We start from the raw sequence: 26,581 nt of genomic DNA on the forward strand, positions 1-26,581 counted from the left end.
TAATACGGTATAAGTAATTGTCAGATTCAAATAGCTTTATTTTAACCATGATTAATAGCAGACTATTGTTATAGTAAACAGATTTCTTGTTGAATTTGAAAAATTTTAAAAGCTAATTATGATATCTTTTAAATTCACTTTTAAGCGGTAAGAATTATTTTATAATTTTATTTATTATTTACATTTATTATTTATTTTATTTATTAATTAATTTTTACAATATTCTGTAGTTATGTAACACAGCTATTTTGATTTGTGGCTCGTAGGAATTTATTATATCTTTTGTTTGTGGAGTACGTACACTTATAAACTGTTACATCCATGATTGCCGGGGCAGGATGTGTTATTAATTCAAATCCAACAATAAAATGGTGGTCAGGGATGATATGAAGGAGCTGTTAATGTTAAAATACAACTGGTTTAGAGAAGGCTAGTCCTCAATTTCAGGAAGGCTAGCTAGTATTACTCGAGCACATATTATTAATTAATTACAAATTGCTTGAAGGAGTGTTTAGTAGTGCTGATCAGCTGTTATGTGATAGAATAAGTCCATGGTTCAAATCAATTTTCAAGGTGTACTTTCTAGATTTTAGTTAATAATACTGGGTGATTCAGAAAGGGCGTCATAACTTTAAAGGCATATAAAAATTTATTTAGATAACTTACAAATTTGGTTGACATTTCATTTCATAGCAAAACACAAGTTTTGACTCAGTTCATTAGTGCCAAATTTGGTCACCAGTGGAGTCACTAGTGTTGTTAAAAATGGATAAATTTACTGATGCAGAATGAGCTCACTGAGTGTTTTGGTTCCATGATTTGCAGTCAGCAAATGAAGTTTAACATAATTTTCATACAGAGTATAGTAGGAACCTTTTTTTTTCCTGTTTAGCCTCCGGTAACTATCGTTTAGATAATACTTCAGAGGATGATATGTATAAGTGTGAATGAAGTGTAGTCTTGTACATTCTCAGTTCGACCATACCTGAGATGTGTGAAATCCAACCACCAAAGAACACCGGTATCTACGATCTAGTATTGAAGTCCGTGTAAAAATAGCTGGCTTTACTAGGACTTGAACGCTGGAATTCTCGACTTCCAAATCAGCTGATTTGGGAAGACGCGTTTTCCACTAGACCAACCCGGTGGGTTAGTAGGAACCTCCTAGTAGGCGTACAATTTACTCTTTGCACCAAACCTTCATTGAGACATGTAGTTCTGTTAAAACATACAAAATCACCAGTACATCTACGCATCCCTGAAGCTACTGTGGAACAACTCAGAGAAAGCATTACACATAGTCTAAAGAAATCAACTCAACACGTGTCACCTGAGATGGCATTCCACAAAAGACTGTTTGACGCATACTATGTAAACGATTACACTTGAAGTCATAGAAACTAATCATGGTTTAATACATTACAGTTGACGACAAAGTGAACTACAGTACTTCCTTACTTGATGACTGCTTGGCTGCAGTTTTACGTGGAAATGATGGTTATAACTCTCAACAATGAAACATTTTTAGACAATGTAATTTTTAGTGATGAGTCAATGTTTCACATCAGTGGCAAGGTGAACACTCATAACTGCCAAATGTGAGATAGCAATAACTTTACAGCACATTCATGACAGCCCTAAGGTAAAGGGTTTTTTGTATCCTAAGCAAAGACTATACGGCCCCTTCTTCTTCCAGGAGGTAACGTAAATGGTATCGTTTATCTGGACATGATTCAAAATTTTCTAATTCCTTAGTTAGACAATGATAACCATGATGGATGCCATTTCTATCAGCAAGATGGGGCAGAAGTCTGAGATTTTCTTGATACTTGACTGATTGGTCGTGAAGATCCAATTGCATGGCCACCTTGCTCCCCAGATCTGACCCCGCTAGATTTTTTCTTGTGGAGTTTCATTAAATATTGGGTTTATGTACCACCTTTGCTTGCTATTCTTGTTGAGCTAAGACTTTGAATTAATGCCACAGTTGCAGAGGTAATGCTCGACTTTTTGGCTACAGTCTGGAAAGAAATTGACTTCAAGTGGGATGTATGTTGCATTACAAATGGAAGCCATATCAAACCAAAGTGAATGTTGCTTGACAAACTTGATGTGTTTTTCTATGAAGTGAGACTTCAACCGAATCAGTAAGTTATCACAATAAATTTTTATATGCTTTTAAAATTGTGAATTAGATATATATACTACATATAGATATTCATTTAAAACTGTTAGAAAAGGTCTTATCATTGTGTATTGCACATAAATAAATAAAAATAAAGTAATATGAAATATATATTTTGCACAATATCTGGTATATTACACTCCAACAGCCTTCAAAACAGCTCAAAATAAAATACATTGTATGTTCAAATTACATTTAATAAAATTACGAACACATATTCTTAGAACTACATATCCAATTTCAAAATAGACATGAGTAAAAAAAAAAAGAACTTTCTAATTACATATAGAACAGTATTTACAACTAAATAATACAAGAGTCTTCAAGAAAATAGAACTATTTTATAAAACATGTTCTGATTGTTTTTGTAATATAAATTATGAAGTTTTGAAGTTTCAAAGCTACAAATCTTTAACACAATTGGCACATAATTTTCTGGAGCATGCCGCACACACGAGCTGTTAACAGTTGCTGTTAGTTTTCCTGTGTTTTGTATATGAACATAAAGAACAGTTTTTTCTTTTTTCCAGTTTATCACTGGCGATTGTAGATAAAGTAACAGCAATTTTCCTGTTTTCTGTTCCTCTTGCTGTACATTCAACAGTGATAGATTTTTCAATCTCCCTCCTAAGTTTGTTAGAGAAAGCTCCTAAGCTCCTAAGTTTCAAGCTCAAAGTTTGTCAGAGATTTTTGGGTTTTGGAACCGCTCAAAAAGGAATGGAAGCATCATCTGTATGGCTAATTTTTTTATGAAAATATTTCTTGTTTACACGTCATTTACTACAAAATAATGATGTACTATGAAAGAGTTAACCATATTTATGGCTATCATGCCACTCAGTACACATTGGCCAACGAAGTCTTTTTTTTATGGGGAGTACACACTGCAACAGAAATCCAAAGTATCCATCCCCCCTTTTGCTCTATTGTAGAAGGCTATAATCTATTGTTTGCCTGTTTCTTCATCAATTCCACTGCTACTTTGCATACTTGATACAAGAAGGAAAATGTGGTTGCTCTTCAATTTCTGAGAGAGGAGTGTCATGCCATCTGAAAAATCATAAAGCATATCATTCAAATGCCACTGTTGACGAGGACCAGAAATTTGGGGGGTATATCCCTTTTGTTTTTTGAGGGTGCCAATGTAGATAAATCCTTGCTTTCTCAGCTCTTCAACAGCTTGAATGGAGCTGAAATAATTGTCGGCAGTTGTTTATATTTATACCATGGACTGGCTTGGACTAGCTTGATGTAAGGCCTGAGAAGGCACCATGAGAGTTTTCTCTTCAGGAGACAGAATTTTGCAGTCTGAGCCTCTTCCCTTATAAATGTAGGAGTTGTATAAGTAGAAAGTTTTTACATCTGTTAGATTCATTAGTTTGATGCTGTACTTTGCTGGATTATTTGACATATAGACAGTGAACAGACTTTTCCCTCTAAATGGCAAAAGTGTTTCGTTGACTGTAAAATGTTTGCTTGGAATGTACATTTTTTGACAGTTACGTATCAGAATGGAAAAAAATATTAGATACTGGGGCAGCTAGATCCGTAGCCTTCCAAATTGTTTGTGTGTAAGGGTTATCAAACCATAATGCTTCTTTTATAGCTGTGAATCTGTTAAGAGACATAGCTGCTCTAAATATAGGATGCCCAGTTACATCTTTACTGAAAAGTGATCTGCTATTTTCATGGTTGGACTTAGGGATGGATGAAAGCACCAGCCCATAAAAGCATTCAGTTCTGAGTGGGATAAGTCTTTGTGGTAGCTCAAACGTTTTTCTCCCAAACATGCTCTGACAAATGTGAAGTGGAGGTTTTGTATACTTCAAAATTTCTTCCATAATATTCAGAGAAAAAAATCGGTCTCAAACTTTTAGTTCTGTAGGTGAATCACCCAAAACTTCTTTAGCGTAACAAGTAAGTCCTGGCAGCATGCAAAGATTTATGACGTTCTGAGCAGGTGGCCTACCCCTCTAGGATGGTTCTTCAACATACCACTCCTTTTTGTTTACTCCAACATAGAAACAAGGCGCATCGGAGCATGTGATTTCATCTTGGGAAGGTCTTACTGCATTATGTTCCTGAGCTACACCCTCCTCTTCATCATCCTCATAGTCCTCACTTGAATCTTCATTTTATAATTTGGACAGGGGGGTGAATAATTTGGAACTTCTTCACTGTCATCAGAAGTAAATGGATCAGGAATAGGTATTTCTGGTTGACTCTCAGCCAGCTAAAATAAAAAAAATAAAAAAAAAAACAATAATGTTTTAGTTATTTTTGTGCAAGAAAAGTGGAGGGAAATAAATGCTATTTGAAAATAAATGTAACTGGATAAAAATTAAACTTAAACAATCATCAACTTCAGTCTCATACACTTCTTCATCTTCTGTATCTGTCACTAAAAGCTTTCTCACCTTCTCTGCAAATCCAGAATCGTCTGAACAGTAAATATTCTTCCTTATATCTTTAGAAGAACTAGGTCTATCCATCTAATATTAGAAAAGTAAAGAGAAAAAACTTAGAGATACAACTGTTATGCATGTTAATAATGAAGTGATAGGTATATAAACAAACTCTCAATATAAATATTATTGCAATAGAACCAGCAAAGAAGAGCAAGTCAAAGGATGGTAACTACCCACCATTTATGGGACTCTGGGGCACATGTAGGTAAAAATTACCTTCCATCCCCTGGGCTCTGTGTCACATGTGGGTAATTTTTACCAGGTGTGTTTACAAAGAAGTTTTATCTGGATTTCAAAGAAACTTGATGGGAAGTAAACACCTCAGCACTAGAACCAGGAGTAACTGGCATGAATTTTCATGAGGCCTTTTTGTCCGCCCATCCATCAGGTTCACCAACATAAAAAACACGAATTTCCTTGTGGGTAATTTTTACCTACCTGTGATGATATGGGTTAATTCAACAATATTACGTGAAATAATAGGATAGAGTAAAGATCGGGCATGTATGCCTCAGTGTATATTTTGTTCTTGTGCGGGTCTATTTTTCAGTCACTCTGTAGTTAAGTTTAATGTACATAAAATTAAACAGAAATACCAGAATAATTAAATAAAATTAAACTAGAAAAAATACTAAAAATTAATTCGATTCTAAATTAAAATTTTCAATTAATATTAAATGATCAGATGTTTCACATATCAAATGTGTACAAATATTCATTTGTAATAATGCCTGTTATATTACATATACACATTTTTAAAAGTACATAAGATTTTATTTCACTAATAACTTCTGATTGTTTTCATTTTCTTTTTTATTGTTTTTATTGAATTATTATTTATTGTAAAAACTGTTTTACATTCAAGGGTTAATAATAATAATTAATAAATCAATCAATATATTTAAATAGAAAAAAAAAGTTAAAAAAAGGAGATGAAGTCTGATTCGAACCAATGTGCCTTCCCTTGTCAGATTCAAATATTTCCTTAATTAAAATTTTACTTATCTATTACTCTGGAGCCCATGAAAGTAAGTACCACTTATGATATATTGTTGAAAAGCTCTCAATGAGGGCTTATTACTGCAGTTAAAAAAAATTCCAACAACCAAAACTGACTGGATGTATTTTTGGAATCCAAAACAAAATCCAATTTGTTTTGGATTTAGGGCTTTTCTGGACAGTTTTGGTTCAGTCGATTGCAATCAAAAGGGCAGGTGCATGACTAGATGTTACAACAGTCCTAAATCCAACATTTCAACATCCTACGGCTAATCGTTTTTGAGTTCCTTTACTTCGTACAAGGAAGTAAAAATAAAATTCCTAAACTAAGTGTTCTATGTTTTTGAGTTTTATGAATTTCTTTTTAGAATCTTGATATCTTGGTAAAGTTTGTCACTGGTTTTTAATTATAATATCTCTGTTATTAAAATGGTGTTACTTATGTTTTAAATGTTATTTTTCATCATTTTCTACAGCTAATTGATATCTCATGCACAAATATTATGATCATAATGTACATGTTATTAGATATTCCTAATAAGATACATATTTCATTGAATAGGATAATGAAACACAAAAAACTTCAAAATTATTAACTATTAAATGACTTGCTTTCAAATAAATTGTTCCACTCTTCTTCCAAAGGCTTTTTGAAACTAGTTGTCTGATCTTCTTTAATGGAGGATTAACTGAATAAAAAGTGCATTTTATTATTTAATAATTTAAAATCTCATTTCCATGTTTATGTTTATTTATTATTATTGATGTTTCTCAAAACGTTTCATGAATTTTCTCATTAATTTATTTTCCAATTTAAAAAATTAGAGAAGTATTGTAAATATTATAAAAAATAAACATATAAAATGAATATTTTTGTATTTACATTTATGTATATTTAATGATTTTAATTATAAATAATAATTTTTTATATTATGTCAGATGATTCTGTTAATAAATTTTATGTTTACCAGTTTTGTGGTAGACACAAAATTTTGTTTTACCACTTTTTCTAAAATTTATCCTTGCATTTATATCAGTCATCAGTCAAAGGTTAAATATTTTGTAAACCTTTTGCTTGGTAAAACTTTTATTCTTATACTTTTTTTTGAAATTAAAGTGTACAGTCTTTCAATAGTATTCATTTAGGTTTTGCTGACAAATGCTGAGTAATCTAAAATTATATATTAATGTCAGCAATATAAAAATAAAATTCTTATGAATTATTGATGATTACATTTTTTAATCTTTTTAATAATTTTTATTCAATTATTTTATTAAATATGCAAATTAAAAATAAAAGCAATTTTTTTTTTTTACTACATTATTATGTTGAAAGCAGTGTATTTCTTTAATTAACGTAGTACGTAATGCTTATATAAATAATTTTTAATTATCTTTCTTTTAAAAATTAGGACGTGGATTAGTTGATTGTTAATCCAGTTTATAAATAACTTTATTTTTATATTTAATTCTTTTGCTTATTATAATTACTAGTAATCACTTGTACACTTGTGTTACATCAATACTTATGTCTGAATGAATAATATTTTAAATTTCAAAGAGGAAAGTTTTACAAGTTACGTAAGTAAATAATAAGTACGTTTATAAAATATTTAGCTGATTAAAAAATACTTAATTATCTAAGTATCAGTTGATAAGTAGATGTTATATTTTTGTTTAGAGATTTATTAAGAGTATATCTTATCAAGTTTTTAAATTTACTTCTGTATTGCATAATGTAAGGTGCCCTGATCAAGCGGTTGTAAGAAATTTGATAAGATACCAACAAAGTAATATTATTAAAAAGTTATGCAACTGTTCTCAATTTAATTATTAATTTATAAACCTTAAATTAATTATTAATCAATAAAATATGAGTAAACACCTGGTCAAAGAATGAAAAGTTATTGCAATAACAACTTTTTCAAAACAGAAATTCCTCCAAGAATATTTTCAAAACTAGTAAACATTATTTTTTCTATAAAAAAACTATTTAGGAGCAAGAATGACTTTATGGTCTGCACTATGTGGAACTCTATGGACAATTCCATCTTCAACTCTATGTAAAAAATGAAATCAAGTACATTATGTCAAGCTTAAATTTTCATTCGATCATTTTCCTACTACATGAAGTTTCTTTTATATTTCAATATAAGACATTTTTTCTACGTACAACTCTATGCCTAAAAATATTTATGTAGAGCTAATATTTTCTGCAAACCATTTATATAATAGATCTCAATGAAAGAGACATGATGAACAAAATATATCAAAACTTATTTTTTTAAATAGTATTCTTAATAGTGTATCATATCTTACTGAATTCATCCTGTAGAATTTGTAGTAGGATAAAAACAATATGTCATACATTAATAAAATTTCATTTTCCCACTATATGAATTTTATTTTATATTTCCATATCAGACATTTTTTCCACATAAATCTATAAGCAATTTATATAGATAGATATCTATAGACTTATATAGATATAAATACATTTAATAAAATGAATTTTAAGGTATGGAAGGTGTCGAAAAACCTTATTTTAAAGATTAAAGAGGTGGCGTTGCCACCTCTCTGTCAAATTGTCGTACTTGGCAGAGGAGGCACTAGCAACACCCCTTGATAAAAAAAATATCAATTAAGCACAAACATCCTTTTTTTTTCAAAAATTAAATGAAATATAGTCTTTGATAAAGTAGTAAACAGTACATTTTACCACATAAAAGTTTCAGAAAAGCAAACACATCTCAGGGGGTTGCATCCTGGAAATTGAAGAATGTAAGTTAAGTATTAAAAACTAAAGCTATGTTCAATGAACTAATAACTGTATATCACCAAAATTAAAAATGTTGGGTGCACTTTTACTGTATGAATGATATTTATTAATGTTTGATGCCACTCAAAATTTATTTGAAATAAAAAAGGAATTAAGTACTACAAATTTTTATAAATTATCTATGAAAAAAGTTATTGATATAAATGTTATTAACATTAGTATATATGAAAAACCGAAACAAATTCTGTAAATATTATTATTTTCATAAATAACCCAAATAATTGAACTTAAAGATATGAAAATAATTTAACAAATATGTATAAAATTATTAAAAAACCAAATGTGAATGCTAATACTTGCATTCACTTTAACAAATAATAGATAAATAAGACAAACAAAAATGTTTCACCATAAAAAACAACTAAAAAATTATTTGGAAGTATAAATTCATTAATTTGTTACTTTATTAATAATAAGCAACTACTTTAAATTTTCATAGGATTTTTTCTTTAAAGCAAAATATCGTAAAAATCAGTAAAAATAATTTAAACAATACAATTTTTTTTCAGGAGAATTGTATCCAGAAACCAAACAAATGTTCTAACATAATATTATTTAAATATTAACCAGTTAAATTTAGTGATAAATTTAATCATTTATATTTACTCAAATAAACAGAATTAATAAAACTTATTTGATATGGGAGATATTCTGCTAAATATAGTTATAAATTTTCTAGTTTTAAACAGTATATCAATAGATGTGACAAAAAGCTGGAATTTATTAAATACAATTGGATTAAATACTTCAGAAATACCAATAAGACATGTAACAATACTAAAAAATAAAGCTTATCTCAGCATACCTCGAATTAAAGATGATCAAAAAATAACTTTTATTGAAGCTCCTTGGCCTGAGAATTCACAAAATGATATAAACAGCCCAACAGCATATCGAAAAGAGAAATTACAGGTAATTATATAAAAGCAATCTAAGAATTCATTATAAACTCTCTTACTCAATATTTTATTTACCAAAATCAAGTTAATCTGGAAAACATTTTTTTTTTATCTGATACATATATATATATATATATTTTATACACACTTTGGTTGTTAACTTTCAGATTTAATGTGTGTATTATTAAACATTTCCACCAGCTACAATGAAGAAACGACAATAATAAGAGTTTATATTTCTATCTAATGTAATTTTCATTATGTTCATGATGAATATTAATTCATATATAATGGAAAAATAAAACAGATGGTTAATAAAGAACATCCACAAAGAAGATATGTAAATAGTATTCTACTTCTTTCTAATATTGTAAAGGCTGCATTAGTTATGAAGAACACTGAAAACAATTCTCTAAATAACTGTTATTTTCATAAACAACCCAAATAATTGAAAATTACATAATTTTATGAGAAATGAATTTTATAGTGTGAAAAATGTCAAGGCTGATCAGGATTAAGTTCCGAACCTTTCAAATGAAAGGTAGAGATGCTACCACTGCTGAGGATGTCAGCACTGAAAATATATATTCCTGTTTTTGGATAAAAAGCTTTACAAATTGCAGTCCTTACTAAATTAAGGTTGTAAGTTCAAAATCCATGTTTTCCAGATAATCGACTTTAAAGATAATTAACAAACCTCTTCAAAAGTCAAATATTTTACAACTTAAACACGTTTTAAAACAAAATTATTCATAAAGAAATAATAAAATAAGTATTTTATGTGATTATTTTATTTAATTAAAATTTAAAATTGCATGCTGAGCAATTTTATTTTACATAAAATACATAGAAGCTGAAATTTTTAGGTTACAAAACTATTCTACTGTAAGTGACACATTTTTCATTGATATGATAGCTTCCCTTTTTTACAATCTTGTTGATTTTTAATATAAAAAGTTATGTAAAATAGAAAATGAAATGATATTTTATTTTCATCAGAAACAAAAATAGGTATCTGAAAAAGAGCAAGTTATCTAAAATTCTATTATTAACAATAAGATGTTGGGTTAAATGATTACATTTTAGTATTGCATAAATCAACCAGTATTTTGAAATACACACTATTTCAAAATATTATCATCCACTAAGTTTTGTCAATGATAATTTATGATGGGACTAAAAAATTTCATTAAAAAAACACATACACACAAATACGTAATAAGGGAATCTGTAAATTGGTTATCAGCCTGTCACTGCTGAAGTGAATAGCTAAGAAGAGAATTATTTGTTATAATATTGTTTGATAAAAACTGTTTTAACCTTTTCTCTTGTACAGAAAAAGTAGTTGAAGATTTAGTCAATGGAGAAAGAATAATTTATGTACTTTAGCATATTGCTAAGAATGTATCTGTGAAAATATTTATATTACGAGAGAGAAATAAGTACAGTTGAAGTTAGAAAATACTGACTGCCCTAGAGGATTAGATCTTATTTGGGTAATAAGAGTATGATAAACAAATTTTAACTCAGTAATTTAATACATCACGCTTTTAATAGATAATTAGTATCAAACAAACAACCTCCAAAATTGTAGATGAAATTTTTAGGCTACTTTACTTTAAAAAGTAAAATTATATACTTGAGCACCCTTTTTGATTTGATAGATTTTCTCTAGTTGTATTAAGTTTTTTCAAAATATTACTTTCAGCATTTCTTAACATTCTTTCTGCTCAACAAGATTTATGAAAATCTTGTTGAACATTTATAAATAGAGTTCATAAATAGCTGTATTTGTTTTTTATGTTCAACTAAAATACTTTATGTAAGGTAAAACCAGTATTAATGTATCTTAATGAACCAAGTCACATTACAGGCTATGAATTTACAATATAAAACTTTCTTTTTTATGAAAAAATAATTATTTTTCAACTATTACAGATTATTGGTAACTGCGATAATCTACAATCTGTAATTTGTAGTGATACTGACACTTTAGGAAGACTTTATATTTTAGACAAAGGTCTTGATCAATGTCCTCCGAAAATTGTTGTTTATGATACAAGTAATCGCAAAAAGGTAGGAAAAATACAGTTGAGCTTAAAACAAAAAACTTACATATTATTTTTATTGCACATATGTTTCTAACATAATATTTTTATAATTTCTCATTTAGTCACTTTTATGTTCTAACAGGAATGAAAATATCATGTTTTAATGAAAATATTGTTTAGGAATAAATGGTTTTTAAAAATCTCAGACAAAATATTCATGTAAAGTATTTTTAATTTATTAAATCAATTGGAAGACTAAAATATGATTTCCAAAAAAGCTTTCTTTTTGTGTTGTGATAGGGTTTTAAATAAGGTATAATAATATGGACTTTTAAATAAAGATTAAACCAATTTTAATATAAGAGTTAGGGAAGAGAGTTGTGATGGATAATAGCAGTGTTTTAGTTTTTTATAAGTACATATCCGACCGAGTACTTTCGGAGCTGTTACTCCATCATCAGGGATTTCCCAAAAGATTTGATTCAAATTCAAATATGTAATTGTATTTAAATAAATAGTTATGTTCATAATAATTAGTCATCAAGAAATAAAATAAAATTGTACATCAGTAACACCGTAAGGTCATGTTCATAAGATGTTTGTGACTGTTATGAAATAGAATTAATATTAAATGAAATATTACAAATCTATTAATAATTAATTATTATGCAATTTTTTTATAAAGAATATCATCAAATCTAACCTGTTCATTCATCAATTTATTTTTATTCAAACATATATGAAATTTTTCTAAAATACTGGTCTTATAATAACACTGATAAATATAATTTTTGTTTCCTAACACGCGATACATGATTATAATCTGTTTTTTGATGCTGAAAACGAATATGAACTCAGAATCTTTCTATCACCCACCATTTTTGAAAATTTTTTAAATTTTAATTAAAGAAATTTTTCATTTTTCAACGTATAGTTAGCATTTTAAGCTCCTATATTGTATTTTGTTAGCTCATTTTTTATTGTTTAACTTTGCTTTGTCATTTGGTGTACCTCTGGTTTGGCGTGAACCAAAGGATCATGTAACTGATTGTTACTTTTGTTTAACAAATGTGTCTGGAATTTCTAAAAAATCTAAACATACTGTAAAATATCCTCCATTGCAATCTGTAATTAGGTCTCTACCTCATACTGAAATTATTCCAGTTCCTGAGCCACTGTGAATGTACATTTCAAAAGCAGTGATGAAGAATCAGGCAGTACTGAAGAAGACTAATGATTTTGATTTTGAATTATCTTCCAATAAACCACATCTTATATCACAAGGTAACTTAAATGACTTGGTTAGGGATTTAAATTTATCAAAAAATCATGCTGAACTGTTAGGATCAAGACTGCAAGGTTGAAATTTACTTCAAAATATTATAAAAATTTTGGGCTTTTGAAGCTGACAAAAAGAACTTTCTCAGTACTTTACTGATGAAAATAATTTGGTTTATTGCACAAATATTGATGAGTTTATGTTGCGCTTAGAACAAGTTCATAAACCTGAGGACTGGCGCCTTTTCATAGATTTGTCCAAGTATGGTCTAAAAGTGGTTCTAGTACACAATGGTAACAAATATCCTTCAATACCAGTCGCTTATGGTATTAATTTGAAAGAGACATATGATGTGATGAAAGACGTTCTTGAAAAAATAAATTATAAAAAACTTAGCTGGAACATGTATGGTGATTTGAAAGTTATAGCTATTTTGTTAGGCATGTAGTAAGGCTATATTATGTGTTTTCTTTGCGAATGGGACAGCCAAGCTAGGGATAAACATTATGTTACCAAAGAGTCAAAGAAACGAGACAACTTAATTCCAAACGGGAAAAATATTATTCATGAGCCCTTAATTGAACCCAAAAAAATATTTTTATCCCCTCTCCATATCAAGCTAGAACTAATAAAAAATTTTGTAAAAGCAGTGAAGAAGGATATTCCCAGATTTTTGTACATCAAGAAGAAATTTCCGAATGTAAGTGAAGGAAAAATTAAAGAAGGAATATTTGTTGGTCTTCAAATAAGGGAGTTGATTAATGATGTATTTAACTCAATGTTAAATAATGTAGAAAGTAGAGCTTGGGCTTCATTTAAAGATGTTTGCAAAAGTTTTCTCGGAAAAAAAAATCCGACAATTACCACGATATTGTTAATCAACTTCTTACTTCATACAGAGCAATGGGATGTAATATGTCTTTGAAAATACATTTCCTCCACTCACATCTGGATTTTTTCCCTTACAACCTTGGAGACAACATGGCGAACAAGTTGAAGTGACAACATGGTGAACGTTACCACCAAGATATTTCAGTGATGGAAAGCCACTATAAAGAGAAATGGAATGCTAAAATGCTAGCCGATTGCAGTTGGACATTAATTCGGAGTGTTCTTGAGGCTATTTATAAAAGAAAAGCATCAGTGAAATCATTCTAACAAAGGTATGGCCATGCAAAATTATAAATTTTATAGATTTTAACTAAATTTTTTTTGAAGCGTAATTTATTTAAAACTAAGGGTGATAAAAAATTGTATTTACAGGTCTATAATATGTACGCAAAAAAACAATTAATGATATGGCATTACACTTAGAGAAACATTAAAATTTTTTTTGTTTGTATCAGTGTAATTATTATTGTATTCTAATATTTTAATAAATTCGTTAGGGTTACAATTATGTCCAGTTTCTAAAATGTATTTAGCAAAATTAGATTTTTCTTTATTATTTTTAATAATATAATTAATATGTTCTCTAATTCTAATGGCGAATGAACGATTTGTCATTTCAATATATTTTAAGTCAATAATATCCCAGTCAGACATAGCATTTTCACACACGCTATAAATCATTCATCTCATTCTCTGAAGCAATACCTAATGGTGGCCCCGGAGGTTAAACAAAAGTACAAAATATATTTTAAGTCACAATTTTTGCAATTAAGACTACACTCCTTGTTTTTCAAAATTATAATTATTATCTTGATTTATTGTAATAGAAAGATCTTCATTATTTATGTATTTATTATATGTTTGTACACGCTATTTTTAATTTAAAAGTTTTAAATATTTTATTAAATTTATTATAATTTACATTGTATTCAATTTTAGTGTATTCATTTATTATATTATTGCTCGTTTTAGCTTTATTTTGTCCTTAATATGCATTTTGTTTTTTACTCTGGTGTATATTATCTATCTGGTATATTATATATCTGTATATTATGTACTCTGGTGTGAATGTTATTTGTTAATTTAGTATCATATCCATTATTTAAAGCTATATATTTAATATTGTTCATTTCATTATTCAATTTTATATTATCATATTTTAAGTATTTTAATGCTTTATAAATTAATGAGTTAAAGGTTGACATTTTTTTACTCCAAGGATGGAAAGATTTAAATTGTATTAGAATATTCTGTTTTGTTGTCTTTCTATAAATGTCTATATAGATTTTATTAGTGATAACATTTTTGTTAAATTTTATGTTTGTAATCAATACTGTTATTTTCTCTATTTAAAGTGAATTTAATATTATTATTTAAAGAATGTGAAACTGGACATAATTATAACCCTAATGAATATATTAAAATATAAGAATAAAATAATAATTATTATAAAAGCAATATTTTAGAAAAATTTCAAATATATTTGAATAGCAATAAACTCATGAATGAATAGGTTACAATCGATAATGATATCCTTTATAAACAAATTACATAATAATTAATTATTAATAGGTTGGTAGTATTTTATTTAATATTAACTCTATTTCATAATAGTCGCAAACATCTTACGAACATGACATTACGGTCTTATTGAGTACGATTTAATTTTATTTCTTGACGACTAACTATTATGAAAGTAACAATTTTAATTTAAGTACAATTATACATATGAATTTGAATTACCATCTTTTGGGAAATCTCTGATGATGGAGTAACGTCTCTGAAAGTACTCATATATATACTTTTAAAATTGTTGGTAGTGAAACTTTATTTTATATAGTTGTATTAATACCAACAGTGGCAAATGCATAGTAAATTAAATTTCAATGTATATTAAAAAAATCATTTATTTTTTTATTATGTTTGTAGGATAGATATATATAATGCATATTTTAATTATTTCTCCCGGTTTTTAGTTACTTTGTAAATTTATTTACCAAACTAACATTTATTAACCAAAATCTAATTTTATCTGTCCCAGCCTTTTACATGGTTATGTCACATGTAAAGCACCTGAATAGCAAGTAAAAGTTGCAGTTAATTTTCTTAAAATAATGATGTTAATTACACATTTGCTCCATGAGGTGAAATGTATAAAGGTTTCATTTCTGGGGCCTGAATGTTGAGTGCATTTCAATATGGTAAAACATGATAATACACAATTTTTTTATTTAGTTTATGAAAGACCTTGAGTATTTTACTTCTTTAATTTGAGTTTGTAACTGGTTATCAATCTTCCCCATTTCAGCAGCTCTCTGTTTGTTGGTTAACACACTATTGAGGTGAGCATGTGAGTTCTCATGTTCTTTAACCCAAATGTTATCTGTAATTAGGGTGCAAGTGAATTTGAGATTATTGTTATATAAAAGAGATGAAAGTGATATTAGTTTCAGGGCGGTTGTCATAAACTAAAAAGATTATTTTAAAAGACATATTCTACAAAAAACAGATGTTTATAAAACACAAACGTACTTAATAATTCAAATTATTTATAAAATACAATTTTTCCTTTTCATTTCATCTGGATACAGTTTATTAGATTTTATTTTGGAGAGTAACATGTTAAAAAAATTTTAACATTTTGAAATATGAAGTAAATATAATTATAAATAACATTAAGTTATGAAAATCTCTGCTTTTGAGCTTATTATTAAATAATAACGATCTTTGAATATAACTTCATCTTTGGGAATGACTATCTGCCTTTTCATATTTCATTTTTCTTAGAAAACTAAGAAAAATGTAAATTTTTCTTAGTTTTCTTAAATGTAAAAATGTAATCCCACAGGCATTCCCATTATTTACATTATAATAAATCTCTAAAAATGGACCATAATGTTAACAATTTCTAAACGTATTACCATTCTCTATTTAATGATTTCAGTTATGTAAATGGTAGTTATATAACTGTCTAGTAAGGTGATCTGATTATTTTAGGTCAACGTTATATAAGAACGGATAAGCAATATATAAGCAAGTATGAGATTTTGAAAGTTATACTTAATATGTTTGCCGTTTGTACCCGTTTAAAAAGTAAAAAAATATAAATTTATCTTGCAGTAGTACAAGAAAATGCCTAATAAATAATTACAACAGGGACAAAACTAAACTCGTTTATTAACTAATGTACATACTGTATTTAAAGACACTTGGTTGCGAGAAAACGAAATTTTATCTAAAGATAATTTCTAATAATGTTTGCGCAAAATCGAAAAATTTTATAATATGTTTAAAATTTATCCTTTACTTAAACTGAAATATTAAATAATATTGAAAAAAATCAACAACGGCGTTGCTAAAATAGAAATGTTTCAACTTATATTCTATTGTTTCACATTTCTAGCTAATTCTTAATTCTTGTCCAAAAAAAAAAAAATAGGAAAGGTAATTTTTGGCACGATTATCATAGGTTACTTCCTTTTTCTTACAGTGATATAATTACACTTTAACTGCCTTATAATAACTTACACTTAGTTTATTTATAAGATATTAATTAACTTTTATGGAAACGTACAAAAAAACTCAGACGGAAAGGTAGAACGATACGTAAAATTTTGAAGTAGTTAATGTCGTTTCTTGAATGATAGTAAAATTAAATTTATTAACAGTTTTAAAGACGATGGAAACGATGCTACGGCATTTTATCGTAGGAAAAAGACTGAAAACATTTTTGGCTATTTGAATAACATTTTCTATAAAAACAAAAAAGTATTACTTTTATAAGAAAATAAAATTATTATAAACGTAACTTGATGAAATAATTAAAACTAATGAGGACCTACACACAAACATCAAGTTTAAACTTACTCACCGCTGCGACTCACGGCATAAGCGCGTTTAAAAAATATATAAGTCAACATAACCTCAAGTAGTGGTAACATAAAATTTTCGCACGGACAAACTTAGATACCCTACTACAGCATATTTAAGTTTCATTGAAATTGAACCAATATTTTTGGAGATTTTCGAACCACAAAATTTTCAAATTTTTTGGAACAATTGGGCGTAACTTAAGAACTCCTGGACCAATCTTCATAAAATTGATCAAGGAAATTTACAGATTTTTGAGCTACACAACATTTTATACATGAATGATATTTTTGTACTCCTCATACCAAAAAAACTAAACAAAATTCATTTACACCCCTAATCCCACCATGGGATCAAAAGTAATTTATCAAATTAAGGTTATGTTGTATGTTGTCAACCTTAAATTGAGCGTAACTCAGGAACGACTCAACCAATCTTCATAAAATTTTCATACGCACAACTTCAGATACACTACTATAGCATATTTAAACTCCAATGAAATTAATTTTGTGGTTTTGGAGAATTCTGAGCCCACAAAAGTCTATACATAGGTCTACATATACATAACTGTAGATATATATGTAAGGAAACTACATTTTAAGTGAATGGTATTTTTGTATTCCTCACATTTCAAAATGTAAAGAAAATTCATTTTCTCCATCTAATACCACCATATGACCGAAAGTAATACTGTACGTTTCTTTGAAAAGTCTGTAAAAAAAGGACCACAGATTAACAAAGCACATTATCAAATATATAAATTTATAAAAATACACAAAAAAGTACTCTTAAATAAAGACATAATTTGAATCACTTACTCTTTTGACCCTTAGTATGTCTCTACCTAATTAAACAAAGAAAAACTGCTATTGTGTAAGCAATAGCACTGATGATAATCACAAAGTTGGCAGAAAATGATTTAAGTAAGTTTTTTAAAAACGTGTATGCAATTTGGTTGTTTGTTGTTAAAAAAGTCTAAATTAACACATATTTCAATCATTACACTAATTAAAATAATAAGATTGTAACAATCATAATTAAGATATCATAAGATTATAATAATGTAAATGTAACAATGACATAAGATTATAAAATGTAAAGTAAAACTTTACAATAAATATCTTGTTTATTAAAAATTGATTTTTTTTTTCAAGGCTATTATAAATGAGTTAACTGATATAAATGGATCAAATCTTCAAAATATTGTAGTAGATTCTTTGAGTATTGGTGGACCCAGAGCATATATAGGACTTGCCGATAATGAGGGGATTATAATATACAGTCTACGAGGTCACCAATGGTGGTTTATTAAGTTATCTGTTCCTGCAGGTAAGAATGGAAGAAATACTGAGTAGAATGAACACATATAAAACATAATCATTAGCAGCACACTAGATTTCATGCCAAACCTTTAAATACTGTGTTTACAACATGCATGAAATTTAATACTATCTATTAATATGTAATATGGTTTATTTGTTTAATCAGAAAACTCCTTTTTAACTTTCAAGAAGAAACATTGTTTTAGACACCATTCAGGCATAGTAAAGCATTCTTATTTAGTTTATCAGTTAAGTAAATTTCCCCTACTTAACACTTTAAAACAAGCCAAGTAGGTATAGCAATACTTTGCTAAACATTCTACTGGTCTTGTAAGATTATAAATTTGCTTGGGTCTAATCCCTTCCAGATAACATTTTGTTATATTCAAAGATGGATTTCTTTCTGTAACATGAAAATTTAAGTTATAAACTAGCCATTCTTAGGTTAGGTTAGGTATTAAAATATTTATTTAAAAATTCAATCTCATTTTTATATATGATATTAAAGATGTGGTATTCAGCTACTAATAAAATTAACTTTTTAGTTAACAATATATAAAAGAAAGTAAGATATATTGTTTATAATATTGCATAAATAAAATGGATCACATTAAAAAAACAGTACAAAAGAATTATTAAATTTCAATTGTGAGAGAGTACTATTAAAAGTAATCATATAATCTACAACTAAACAATAAAATCTCTAAATAATTTTTACTATCTACTTATTTTGTGTGTAAAACTAATCAACACACAGCATATTTGAAAATATAACAGTGACAGTTATTTATGCACAGTGTATTATGTATGTCGGTGTTTCCCAACTTTTCTTGTCGTACAAAACTTTTTAAGTTCTAAAATTTTTAAGGAATACTAGAGTAAATTTGGGTTCTTAGTTGTAATAAATGATAACACAGATGTATAAATAAAGTAAACATTTATTCCAATTTTTATATCATACCTACAAAAGAACTGTTTTATGGATTTTAATTTTACAAAAAATGACATAAAAATAATATAAAAAAAGATTTAAAATAATTTTAGTTTTCATTGACTTTAAGGTGTTTGAATCTTTGAATTACAAATTCGTTTTATGTCAAGCACAATATTAAAAACCTGAATTCTTGTATCAGATGCAGCATCAAGTCAGTTTCTGTTTTTGGATTTCATTGCAGCATAATGTAAAAAACTTGCCTCACACAAATACAATGTTGCAAAAATTAAATAAAATATGATTAGCTCGTTTCAATAAGTTTGGATATTCTTCTGACAAACTTATCCAAAATTCGTTTAATATTAGTTCTTTAAATTTTTGTTTTATGTTGGAACCAGTCATTAAATCAATTAATTATCAAAATCAGCTGTGCTGATATTTGATGGCTTAAATGTCGCCTTGAAAGGATTTCGAATCCAAGAATTGTCTTTCTGGTGCTATGGGAAATATTAAACAAGAGTCAACTGTTCCAGTCACCCAAATGTAAAAATTTCATTGTAAACTTTACTGTCTATTTTTAAACTTTCTTCATTTGAAAAGTCATCTAAGGCAGGAAAAAAGTCAAATATATTATCGTCTAGTGAAGAAATCCAGAATATCAGCTTTCGTTTGAAAGACACAATTTTTTTTTATTACATTAAAAATGGAACTACTCCTTCCTTGTAATGATAAATTAATTTCATTACACTTAGTAAATAAGCAACACTCAATAACCATGCTGGCTAGCTGTTAAAAATTTCATAAAATTTTTCCCTAAATTGTGAGATGAAAAGAAAAGTAATAACTTGCTATGAAGTCAAACAATCTCGAAAATGCTCTTCCTCTCAATAGCCACCTTACTTCAGTGTGCAATAAAAGTGCAGTATGTAGGCTACCCATTTCATTGCATAAAATGTTAAATAATTGGGTTGGAGTAGTCAAGGTTTTACATAGTTGATCATTTTTACAATTATATTCAAAATACTTCTTAAATATGTAGATTTATTTTTGTAACCAGTGTCTGATTACAAGAAACAATGACTTTTTGTTGGATTTGTAGCTACTTCCAAAATGCGTGTCATATTCCCTTTCATCTTGCCCACCATTGCTTGTGCACATCTGAAAAAATTTTGTACACTATTTCCAATCAAATTTGTTTTTATGAATATAATTATTATTAATGTAATTAAATATATCTTCTCTATTTGCTCTTTCTTGGAGTTATTTGCAAAAGTGTAAATCCTCTTTAATGCTGTTATCATACAAGTAGAACACAAATACCAGTAATTTTTATGTGCGGTTCAATATTAAAAAAAGGAACACTCAAAGAATTTTTTTCCCTTAAGCGTTCAGCTGTTTTTGTTGAAGATGCAATTGAGTTTTCATTATCAGCCTTGTTGTCCGGATAATCATCAACAGCTACTGTCTGCATGATTGCGAACAATACACAAATATTTTCTGGCGATCACTTCAACGGTATCATTTTTTTTTGCCAACAACTTTGTGTAACGGAAATCCACCATCAATAACATGTATATATTTTCGGTAGTTGGTCAAGCTTCAGTGCTAGTGAATTGATGAAACAGTTGCGATTTAATGTTTTTTTGAAGCCGTTTTCTGTAAAAAGTGATAGCGGGAACAGAGCTGCGGCGTGCAGCTCTGTTTAATTATTATTTGCCTCTCTTGTTTAAATCCTTCGGTACACGAAATTATTAGACTTAGATGTTTACAGCAATACTGTACAAAAATAAAGTTTGAGGTCAAACAATGAAACAGTTTCTTTGATTTTTTCCGTACAACTGAATGGTGTAATCAGTTTTTGAATTTTTAAAAAAATTTAAACAAACTATCAACAATTACTGAAAAATTCATTGTTGCAGGAGTTATTTATTTATTTTTTGGATTTTTAAGCAAGTTTTTGAATTGTGATTATATATTTTTTTTATTTTACCAAAAAGTATGTCAAAACAAAAAAAAAAAAAAATGAGCACCGACAGGACTCTGTACGATGATTTTTCTAAGTAGAATTTAAAAAAAAAAGGTGTTTCGGACCGGAAAAAAATGAATATCTCTGAAACTTCTTGATCTTTTTATCTAAAACAATTCGTAAAATTGAAAGGTGTCCTTTCAACAAGTTTCATCAAAATTAAATTATTTTTGCGGAAATGAAAATTAAATACGAAAAAATCTATAAAATAAATAGCGATTTAATAAAAATATATGTAGTTTTATATACATAACAATAACAATAACCTTAAATGTTAGACCTCCCTTTTTATATTTGTTTTTCTTGTGTAATATAGGAGTATATAATATATACAAATTTACGTATGAAATTGTTAAACATAAATTGTTTTGTTTGTTACTGTCTGTTTTCATGCTATTTGTTAGTATTTCTCCCTTAAGACTTCTAGGGGAATTAGTTCCCCTAAGTAATGTGTTTATTAATTTTAATTTATTCAGGTGCGAATTCTAAATGCATTACATACAATCAACACACACACACACACACACACACACACACACACACACACACACACACACACACACACACACACACACACACCCGCGCGCGCGGGCGCGCGCAGAGAGAGAGAGAGAGACAGAGACAGAGAGAGAGAGAGAGATATATAAGGAGTAGCACAATTCCTTCATAAATTATCATGAATGAAGTTTATTTTAGTTTCATTTTTAGTGTCCTGTAAGGGTACTTGGGCTGAATTACAAAGCCATCTAATAAATACTTACATACGCTTTCTTATGTTGTGTACTTTTTATGACTTTTTTCTGATTTAAAGCCCAAAATATATTCAGCAAGAGACAAATACTTAAAATTAAAAAAAACATGACTGCTGAACCAGAACATTGTGCTTTTTTTGTGGTTTGATTCCATCATGATTTTGTTTTTTACGAGCAAATACTCCTTTGAATTATGAAATTGGAAGATTAGTAGCGAAAATATAACAACATTTTTGAGTAACCATGATTTGTTTGATTGAGAGTGTACCTGATGCATGGGAAAGTTAGTCTTTAACCCACTAACAAATACCCTGTTTGAATTTTGAAAATCAGATGATTGTTTGGAGAGATATTATAATAGCATCCTATTGCACCTCCCAAAAAACAGTACCCCAGGGGCAACCTGTTTGTTATCAGTTGATGGTGACCATTTGATGATTGGTCTAGCCTTGCACCTCGTGTAAGGCTAGACCAATAGTTACACCTAGACAAGGCTAGGTGTAGGCAATAGGTGCAATATTTTATTAAACAGATAATGTTTTAATTTATCTAATTTTATTTTATTTAACATAAATTTAATTCTATCAGTTTTGTAATATTATTCATTCAATTGATTTGAATCATTCAGTTTAAACCCAGCTAACAAAATGATAGAGACTTATAGTTCACAGTTCATTAAAGTCTGTGTTCAACTGGTAACTCTCTACTATACACACACACACACACACACACACACACACACACACATGAGATATGTATAGAAATGGTTTCAGCAGTAGAGCTGCTATGGTGAAACAAACATACATATATACAAACATACACCCTAAATACATTACACTTCTTTTTGGGCAGTCATGTAAAAAAAGGTTGAATTACCCACAAAAGTATCATGAAATGAGAGAAACAAATCTACCTCAAAGAGATGTTACAAAAGGTGCTCTTTCTAGTAATGGATGTTAGCTCCACCTACAATTCATTACAAGGTAGGGAGAATTTATTCACCAATATAGTAATGAGTTACTACTGATCAAGTTATGATCAGTTCAAAAATATGCTGAATACATTGGTTTTCCTGTAGACGTTAAAATTTCTAACTGAGAGCAGACTCAAGCTTTACTAAGATAAAATCTTTCACTCATCCTGACAATTAATTTTTACCTTATCAAACAAATATTTTAATGTTTTTATTATTCAGCAATGTTGATAAAAAAGTAAACAGCACGATTTAATGATTTTAAGTTGAAAACAAATATTATCTAATAACTTTTGCAAATAATGTTCAATAAAAAATCTAATTTATAGAATTTCAGGATAATCATACTGATAAATGGAGAGTTGAAACACAACAACTTGCTTTGTCAAGAACAAAACCACTTCTCTATATTACATCAAACAATACAAATTTTCTTTTCAGTGTTAATGCGGCAGTACTTAGAGTAATACCAGTTCCTCCTAATTACCTAAGAAGAGTAAGTATTTTATTTCAAATAAACATTGTAAAAATGTAATGACACTATATAAAGCAGAAATTTGTTCATAATAAACTGTTAATTTATAATTTAAGTATTTTTTTTTATTTTATATAAGTGCATCCTGGAATAGTTTATTTTTTCAAGCATTTTACAACTCAACTATAAGACATATTAATAACATTTTATACTGAATTTAAATATAGTCTCTTAACAGTTTTACCATTGTAATACTACATGAAACATCATTATTGTAAAACTATGATGTAGCTGTCATGAGATAAACCATCTGAATATTACTTCCTCAGTATATTGGTAGAAATTATTTAAGTTTTGTTTAAAAGCAGTAGCAACAAACAATTATGAAATTTATGAAAAGTAAAACAAGTGTAAAAGGCGACTTGCATTTTAAAAATATATTAAAATTAATGCCCATTTTAAGTGATGACTACAAATGATGTCAACACAATATAATATCTGCCACATATAAAATACAGCACAGTAAAATTTAACATGTTAAGTAAGATGTAAAACAATATACAAATTACATCTAGAATTTGAAAAAGCATTTCATTAAAAAGCACCAAACAACCATTACAAATAAAAAAAAAAATAAAAAAATGTAATTACTTTTTAGAGTAACAAAAAATTGCTTTCAACTTACAACTTCTACTTACAAAATATGACCAAGTGTATGAAAAAACTGTATTGATTGTATTAAATATTATACAAGGCAAAGTAAATGGTACAATTGAACACCAGCTGCAAAGAACACATAAAAATACAATAACATGCATTAAAAAATAAAGTAAATAATTATAATCATAGAAGTTAGACGTACATTTAAAGATATTAAAGCATACACAATTAGTAGATAATTGACATTTTTACCTTATTTATCTGACTCTTCTTGCATTGTTGGATTCTGTATACTTCAGAACTTATGTTCCTTTATAAGAATAGTTTACTCATTTGAGATTACAAACAGACATACTCGTATAAACATTATAAATATGCAGATAAATATTACGTGATTAATAGACATACCACATGAAAAAATTAATTTCCCTTGCTGATTTCAAGCAGTTTATTTAACATATATGCTCTTGTTCTACAGTAGTAAGGCGTACATTAATTTATGGCGTTGCCTGAAAGTTTTTCTCCTATAAAAGATCTAAGGTACAAGAGGCACCATCACAGTTCCTTTCTCTAAAATTAATGGTGGTAACAATACAGCCAGGTAGGTACTATTCATTGGTAAGGTTGAATACTATCTTTATTTTGGAATGCCTGAGATTCAAATATGCAATCGTACATTTGGCTCAGTAAAGAAAACAAAAGAAGCCACTTTAATTCTTAGTTTCCTTGAAATCCTGGCATGGTAGCTATTTATTCTTGCAAGTGGCTCTTAAAGTTTTGAAACAGACTTGTAAACTTGTCAGGCAACCTTCCACCATCACAATTAAGACACTCAACACACATAAAATAATCAAAGAAGTATCTTTTCTTGTAATATTTGTGTTGTAAAATGTGTTTAATTATTTATTAATTCCTTTTATGTGTAATATTTATTTAATTTTAATATTCAATGATCTCAAATGAGTGAAATATTTTGTTGATCGAGCATAAAAAAAGTCTTTTAATTGGTAACTGATGATGTGAATAAATACATTTTAAATTAATTTGAAGTCGTTTATGATTATAATATTCTTAATTATGCTTTATTCATTAATCTAATAATTTCTTTTTATTTTACAGAATATAAAATATCCAGCTACTAAAATTGATGCAACATTAGAAGGTGAAAAGATTGGGCCATCTCAAGGATTAGCTTCTGATTTAAGAGGTGGCCTATATTATTTTATTCCAAGAGATTATGTCCTAGTTCGCTGGGATACTCATCATCTAATTAAAGCAGAAAACCATGATGTTATACTTCAATCAGCTACAATATTACCTCAAGTTGAACAGATTTTTATTGATACACAATCACAAGTGTGGGCATTACTTGGTGTGCCTAACAATGATGGAAAGTATTGTATAAAATTACCTAAAACAAATGTATCATCTTGATTTAGTAATTGATGAATATCTTTTCAACTACTTAAGTACTTAATGTTTTAGCACTTTTAAAAACATATTTTTTAATTAAACAGTAAATGAAAGATTTTTTTTTTAAATCAATGAAAACTAATTTTTATTTAAAAGATGACATCCCAAAATTTGTCTCACTCCTTCAATATTCCACTGTTATCTTATTCATTTAATAGAAAGTGTTCTGTGTAAATTTATGCAAATATTCCTTTTATAAAAAAAAATATTACTTCTAATTTCCTTTTGTTTATCCATCAAAATAAATTAAGATATTTTTGTATAAAACTTTTTTAATTACTGAACTTACAGATATAAATTCTTCTGAAATCAATTCTCCTTTTTTCTACTTTAAATATTCATATACAAACCAAACTTAATATAATTAATTATAAACAAATATTTTTAAAAAAATTACTGATTTATATTAATGAAGACTGTTTATTATGGCAACAATGAATTTATTTATTTAAAAGACTGCTTATTTTGTTACAACAATGAATTGG

The 26,581-nt window shown here is 27.9% G+C and overlaps 1 protein-coding gene across 3 annotated transcripts; it reads left to right on the top strand.

The window, feature by feature from the left end:
• On the top strand, positions 1–26,224 carry LOC142329946 (uncharacterized). Of its 3 annotated transcripts, none has more exons than XM_075374921.1 (6): positions 1–147; positions 9,001–9,403; positions 11,329–11,466; positions 18,636–18,810; positions 23,818–23,984; positions 25,743–26,224. In XM_075374921.1, exons 2-6 carry the CDS (start codon positions 9,131–9,133, stop codon positions 26,055–26,057), a joined length of 1,068 nt encoding a protein of 355 aa, XP_075231036.1. In that variant the 5' UTR covers positions 1–147; positions 9,001–9,130; the 3' UTR covers positions 26,058–26,224. The 3 variants fall into 3 exon arrangements, with proteins under 3 accessions (XP_075231036.1, XP_075231035.1, XP_075231037.1); XM_075374920.1 differs by lacking the exon at positions 1–147 and adding an exon at positions 7,116–7,233; XM_075374922.1 differs by lacking the exons at positions 1–147; positions 11,329–11,466 and adding an exon at positions 7,116–7,233.
• Positions 26,225–26,581: the final 357 nt, after the last annotated feature.

Source organism: Lycorma delicatula, chromosome 9, assembly GCF_047948215.1.
Source record: "Lycorma delicatula isolate Av1 chromosome 9, ASM4794821v1, whole genome shotgun sequence".
Taxonomy (NCBI): Eukaryota; Metazoa; Arthropoda; class Insecta; order Hemiptera; family Fulgoridae; genus Lycorma; species Lycorma delicatula.

Bases quoted from the DNA above. Each gene is read 5' to 3' on its own strand.
- LOC142329946 (XM_075374921.1), top strand. From the start codon at position 9,131: ATGGGAGATATTCTGCTAAATATAGTTATAAATTTTCTAGTTTTAAAC. The intron at 9,404-11,328 runs GTAATTATATAA...CAACTATTACAG, and splicing joins ATCGAAAAGAGAAATTACAG to ATTATTGGTAACTGCGATAA. The intron at 23,985-25,742 runs GTAAGTATTTTA...TTTATTTTACAG, and splicing joins CTCCTAATTACCTAAGAAGA to AATATAAAATATCCAGCTAC.